The 6,778-nt window shown below is 40.4% G+C and overlaps 1 protein-coding gene across 2 annotated transcripts in view; it reads left to right on the forward strand.

The window, feature by feature from the left end:
- ctdp1 (CTD (carboxy-terminal domain, RNA polymerase II, polypeptide A) phosphatase, subunit 1) overlaps positions 1-5,145 on the forward strand; it is a 112,425-nt gene extending 107,280 nt beyond the window's left edge. Inside the window, exons 13-14 of one of the 2 annotated variants that reach the window (XM_079522545.1) lie at positions 3,656-3,730; positions 3,837-5,145. In XM_079522545.1, coding sequence (XP_079378671.1) covers positions 3,656-3,730; positions 3,837-3,984 — 223 coding nt within the window. In that variant the 3' untranslated portion in view covers positions 3,985-5,145. The remainder of the gene's footprint in view (positions 1-3,655; positions 3,731-3,836) is intronic. The other variant, XM_079522546.1, reaches the window with a different exon arrangement.
- The last annotated feature ends 1,633 nt before the right edge of the window (positions 5,146-6,778 follow it).

A 6,778-nucleotide genomic window follows, 5' to 3' on the forward strand; every position in this document is an offset into this window, starting at 1 on the left:
TCACGTGGCTTTGAAAAAGAAGCCTTTTGTTTATCGGCGTCACACATGCACTTCTTCACACACATGTTTTCACCTCTCTCAGAGCGAAAAACACTCTCCGCGATCCGCAGGGGTTCAGTGTAACCGCCATCTCATGGGGAGCTCTCTGCACCGATGATTTGTGACATCTGACCTTTAATGAACACTCCAATCTGAGCCTTGCCACCATGGGACTGAGAGGGGGTCCTCGCCGTGGCCCCGGTGTGAGATCCACGGCACGCAACGCACTCCACAAGCGGCCTCATTAGCATGATGCTATAACAAGCCCTCAGATCCGTGGACAGCGCTGAGGAGGAGCAGCCTTGTGAGACTGTCCTTTTTTTTGTCAGTTAGAAGACTGTGCGGACTCAATAGGTTTTGTTGTTGTTTTTGGTTTGGTTGATCTTCAACGTTGTCTCTCTGGTCTCGCCTGCATTTCTCACTGCTCTAAGCATTTTCAACCTGGTTCCCTGTTTTGGATATGTCATTATAGGTGACAATCTTTTTTATGTGCTTTTTCTTTTCTATTTATTCAGGGGAGTCAATTGAGAGCCAGCTCTCTTTTCCAATGGCGCCCTGATTACAGTAAACGTAGCATACAATTTAAACACATACATTACAATATAATACACATTTCAGAATGAGCAAGTACAGCTGGAACTCAAAAAATTCTTTGAAATCGATCAAGTGAAATCAAGGTTTAGGTTTTAAAACTGATTGTAGACAGAATCTGTCATCTCTATTTCGTATCTTCTCTCTCCCTCATCTTCTCTTTCCCTCATTTCTATTCCTTATCTTCTCTCTTCCTCATTTCTATTCCTTGTCTTCTCTCTTTCCCTCATTTCTATTCCTTATCTTCTCTCTTTTCCTCATTTCTATTCCTTATCTTCTCTCTTCCTCATTTCTATTCCTTCTCTTCTATCTTTCCCTCATTTCTATTCCTTATCTTCTCTCTTCCTCATTTCTATTCCTTCTCTTCCATCTTTCCCTCATCTCTGTTCCTTCTATGCCCTATCCATATCTTCCCTCATCTCTGTTCCTTCTATGCCCTATCCATATCTTCCCTCATCTCTGTTCCTTCTATGCCCTATCCATATCTTCCCTCATCTCTGTTCCTTCTATGCCCTATCCATATCTTCCCTCATCTCTGTTCCTTCTATGCCCTATCCATATCTTCTGAGAGACTGAGATAGGTTTCTCTTCTCTTTGAGCACGTCAGTAGGGCTGTCACGATCATGACATTTTACTCGACGATTAATTGTCACACAAAACATTACACATCTGTTGGTCTTTTAGGCTTCGTAAACAAACATTTCATAAGGCGATGTGGCAAATAACTTAAATTGACTGTATATAGAAATGAATGACATATATAATATATTTTATAGAGGAAATAGCCGATCTAAATGCTCACAAGACGTTGCAATGCGTTGTAAGCTTATAAATCAGCTGTTTTGGGGAAATAATTGTGGAAACGATGAGGACTACAGTATGACTATTTCGGGAAATAATTGCGATTATCTCAAATAACTGCGATTAGGCAATTATACATCAATTGTGACAGGCCTACACTAAAGCACAGTATGACTTCTTTCTGAGAAACTGAGAGAGGCTTCGCTTCTCCTTTGAACCCGTCAGCTGGGATGGAGAGAGACTGAACAGCACTGCAGTCTACGCAGGGAGTATAAAGCCTGGCTGGTTTCATTGCATCATGTCAATCCTTAGTTCACTTGTTATGCCAAGCGAAGTGTGGTTCATGTCAAATTATTCTCTCTCTCAATTTGCTTATCAATGATAAATCCCTTTCATATTGGAATTGGGAGGAAAAGCATGGACGTCTCTTCTCCCAGCTGTCCTATTGTAGTGAGTGACGTGTGTGGTGAAAGTGTATGCAATCAGCTGTCAACATAACTGAAAGTCACGATTCAATTCACTCTGTATAAAATGTCTTTATCAAGACTATCTCCGCTCGCAGGAGTTTCGTTTTTTGGTTGTTATAGAGGTATATTTCCACAGTACGTTATGCATACGTAGAATTCGTCCTCTGACTGTACTCATCCTAACTAGAGCAGGTGGAGTAGTTGAGGGTTAAGTGTCTTGCTCAGGGATGCATTGGCTGAGTGAGCCGAGGTTTGAACCGTCAACCTTCTGATTCCCAGGCAACCAGTCTACCCTAGAGTTCTCAAACTCTGCCCAAACCCGACCAGACCCGACGTTTTAGGGTCGGGTCTGGCCTAAAATCTATGCTAATTAGTCGGGCTGGACCATGTGTTGAGCTTGTAGATTGCCTATTTTCAAATAGCCAATGTATATAGGTTTCAAGTGGTTAAATCGATATTGATGCTATACTAACACATGTTGCTGGCGACCCCCTGGAACCCGCTCAAGGACCCCTTGGGGTCCCCAGACCGCACTTTGTGGACCACTGCATTACAATAAACTCAAGGCTGTGCCATGTCTTTGTGGCAGTGCTGCCTGCGGGCCTCTGTCTGTCTGTCGGAGAATAGAATTGCATAACTTGCTTTGTGAATTTGCATCACGAATGAAAAAAAGATAAACTGTGCCTGTGCCTTATTCCTTATCTATGATTTAAATGGAACTGCCTCTCAAGGTCTATAGCCTAATCTGTGAATGGAAACACATGAATAGATTTAATGCAGACAAGCACAAATGCCAGTATTTAGACGACAATACAGTAAATCCTTACTGAAATGAAAGGTTTCACTACAATTTATACTCCTTAGTATGACAGTGTCGCTTGCCAAAAAGAATGGATCTATAAGCTAACGAGTCTCACCGCAATGCGTTGTTAGCTTGTAGATCTGTTTATTTTTCGTAATTTTTTTTTGCAAGTGACACCCTTGCGTAATCAAGGACTCCCTATGTCTTGTGTCCTACTCGGGAATCAAAACGTGGATCTCCCATGTGGGGGGACCAAACCTCTGCTGCTTATGCATAGCACAATCCCTGCTTGGCCGGGGGGGAGATATTGTGCTTCACTGCTTATGAGCATAAGGCAGTACTACTTCTCAACCAGCAGGTGTCCTACCGGATACCAGGGTCTACATTTTCAATGGAAGAGAGACAATGGGCTCTATTTTCGTCCATGCTAAACCCCTTATCCCTAAACTTTTTTTTTACTATTTTGAAAAACATTTTTGAATAGTTCAACTAGCCGATCTACAAGCTAAACGTGTCGATGTAGGTGGCCGGCGTCTGCCCAGAAAACAAGGAAGTGGAAGTTGATCAAATAGAATCCATTTTCGGGTACTCGTCTACTCGTCTACTCGTCTATTTCTCGCTCAAATGTTTTCAAAAAACATTTTTGAGAGCAATGTTTCGCTTTAAATGACATTGTGTGTGTTTACATGGCTGTCATGTTGGAAACAGCAGTAAATCAAGCGGGGCGCAGCAGGTGCTCTGAGGCTTTGATTAGGCATCGGTCTGTTATAGAGCGGAGCGGTCTTTATCCAGAAATAACACACCGCGTGAATTCAGCGATTTGACCAATTGGTCAAATCAAGCATTCAACCAAGCCGTGTAATTAATTGTGTTTACCTACATCTTGATTAAAATAACCAAAATAAAATAAGTTCTGGAGTTCAGCTTACTAAATCAGGTCGTTTCATCTCTCCAGGGGGCACAAGAGAAAGCTGGATGAAGCCAAGGAGGATTTGACCAATTGGTCAAATCAAGCATTCAACCTAGCCATGTAATTAATTGTGTTTACCTACATGTTGATTTAAAATAACCTTTTCATCAAAATAAAATAAGTTCAGGAGTTCAGCTTACTAAATCAGGTCGTTTCATCTCTCCAGGGGGCACAAGAGAAAGCTGGCTGAAGCCAAGGAGGAAGACGAGGCAGACGGGTCGTCTAAGGACTCAGAGGAGGAGGAGGAAGGCAGCTGCTCCGATGAAGACTTCATGGCTGCCGCCTTGGAGGCGGAGCTTAGCGACTTCATGTGAAAAGACAAAAAAAAAGGAAGATGAAAAGGAAAGATGACGACATAATGCAGCCCCTGTGAAAAAAAAAAGAAAAAAGAAAAAAAACAGAATCCCTTGCTCCTGTTCAACTAACGAGAGGTACCGATACATTCTATTTTTTTCCTCCCCGCCTCACTTTGAAATGCGTGTGCGTTCGGTGTGTATGATTTTGTTTGGTGTGTGTTATGATGAATGCACTGTACATTAATGAGTCTCCTGTGTGTAAATACAACCTTTGAGAATTTCTAGGGGTGATAACAGAGGCGTTTTTTTGGACAGAGCAACACATTTGATGTTAACATTTTATTGTGAGCTAAAAATTGAAAACATGGAATTAGAATGTTCTTGTTTTTTTGTTGACTTTTGCTTTTCTATTTCGATTTTTATATAAACAAGAAAATAAAAAACAACTGGGGGATAATGACAATTGCTGGTTCTATATGCCAAAGAGTTTGAAATAGGTTTGCCAAGGCCTGCAGCTAAACATTGTACTCTTCCATGTTTGTCTCAACAGATTTTTAGGGTTTCATAAATATTGCATCCAGCAAATCTTGACGATTGAATGTGTTTACCTGAATCTTGAGACATCTGTCCTCTTTTATAGAGTTTATAAATTTGCTACCATAATATGTCGATGTGAAGGGGTGATCACAAGAGACCCATTGCTACAGACACAGGCGCTTCAAAAACATATTGGTATAGCAGCATATCGGGCAAAACTCCATGGTGGAATGGACCTGTGTGTATTTGCGTACTGCGTAACCAGGTGAACAAATATTGTATTACGGGATTATTTTTATTCAAACATACTTTGAGTCTTGTCTAATGTCAAACTTTCGTTTGCATTTGCCATTGTCTCACTGTTCAGGCACTAGGACGGAGCTGAAAATATTTCAACTTTTGTGTGCATCTAAAATGCTTGAAAGTTTGTATCGACGCACATCTGTGTAATTGTCTCCTGAGGTCTCTAGTTCAGCGATTCCCAACCTGTGGATCGCGGAGATATTGCAAGTGGGCCCCCCGAAATGTGAAAAACCACTAAGATTTTAATGATTATACAGTATAATATTAACATTTAAAAAAATAATGTTAAAGTCAAGTCTTATTCTTTAAAACTTGAAATAAAAAAAGTTTTCATTGTGATGCTGATACATTTAAAGTATATTTAAAGAATGTGTTTGTTCCATTGATCCAATCGCTTGATTGATCGTTAAACATGCTCTGAAAATGCACGTGGCCGACCGACCTGACCACCCGAGTTAAGTGGTCAGATGGGTGTGCTACAAACACTAGAGATTTTCAAGTGGAACCTGATCCAGAAAAGGTTGGGATTGGGAACCACTGCCCTAAATTGAGGGTGGTAAACTGGCGCACCGCTCTGGTAACTGCTAAGCATAGTTTGCAGTGTTTTTACCCAAAGGTGCTAACGAAATCTCCCATCAACACCAAGATTTGTCACTGTCGTCGTGGTATTCCTGATGGGGGTGCATACAGTACTTAGTTTAGACTAGTCATTGGTTAGACATGGGTTAAGGTTAGGTGTAGGTGTGCTGCCCCGTGGGAGGTTAGGTTTAGGGTGAGGGTTTGAGATGGGTTGTAGTTGTAGGACTAATGACTGGTCTAACCAATGACTAGTCTAAACCAAAAACTGTCTAAACTAAGTACTGCACCCTTCCTGATGTGGGTGTGTGCGCGATACATCACTGATCACTGACAAATGTAATAAATGCCAGTGTACTGGATTGTCTCTTTTCATTAGAACGATTTAGTCCTTTCGCCACAGCAGTACAGAATCCACTGCTGTCAAACTAAAAAATATATATTGAGGAGGAGAAAAAATTAAACACGATTTGCATGGTTCTCAAAGTAGGGTGCAGGGACTCTTGAGAGTTTACAAATGGAACCAAATGAAGTTCTTGAAATGTAAGTGTTTGAGAACCAATGAACTAGAGGCCCCTTGATGCACTAGCTTGTACCACACTGAGATGAACTCAACTTTGATGTTTCTTTCCCCATGTCTGCTGATTTGGATCAAACAGCTAATGAGCCTGTGACACCATTTATTTTAGTACGCAAGAGTAAAATGTCTCTAAACAAGGTCGTATAGATGTAAAGCTAATTCCTACAGTAAAAAAGCACATAATGAAACTTATACATGAGTAAGCGTTAAACCACCTGTTTTGGTTAGTTTGGTTCGTGTTTTCACAATCACAGTTTTAAGTTTGTTCTTTGCAACCACAGGTTCAAGTCTAGTATCATAAGCTTGATTTATACTTAATCATGGTGCTGTAAGTTTTTGGTTTAAAAAAAAAAAATCTATATTCTGATGGTAATCATTACTATAGTGTTTCTTCAGTAACAGAGATCTCTCTGGTCTCTCCAGCATTTTAATAATAAGAAAATACCTGCTTAGGTGGCTTACCCATTGTTGCCAATCAGGAAAGAGAATGCCGCAAATGCATCAGCTTGTATTCCAGTTCCAATTCTGTCTGCTCATTTCTTTGTTTTCGTTTCATCACTTTAAATTGCATTATGTTATCTATCTTGTAACTTGCATGAGTTCTCTTGCCTGATTTGGTGAAATTGGTATTCTAAAACATTTTCTTTTTTTTTTTAAATACATTTTTATTTCATTTTTGGATGAAAGGCACATACAAAGAAAATGCACATAACATAATTCAAATTATTTGCCAACTACAATCAGTGTTGCCTCATTTTAAAAATATCCTACCCCCAAACCCCAGCACCAACCACCGTTGACAAAAAAAAGAGAAAA

This window comes from Electrona antarctica, assembly GCF_951216825.1.
Source record: "Electrona antarctica genome assembly, chromosome: 15".
Taxonomy (NCBI): Eukaryota; Metazoa; Chordata; class Actinopteri; order Myctophiformes; family Myctophidae; genus Electrona; species Electrona antarctica.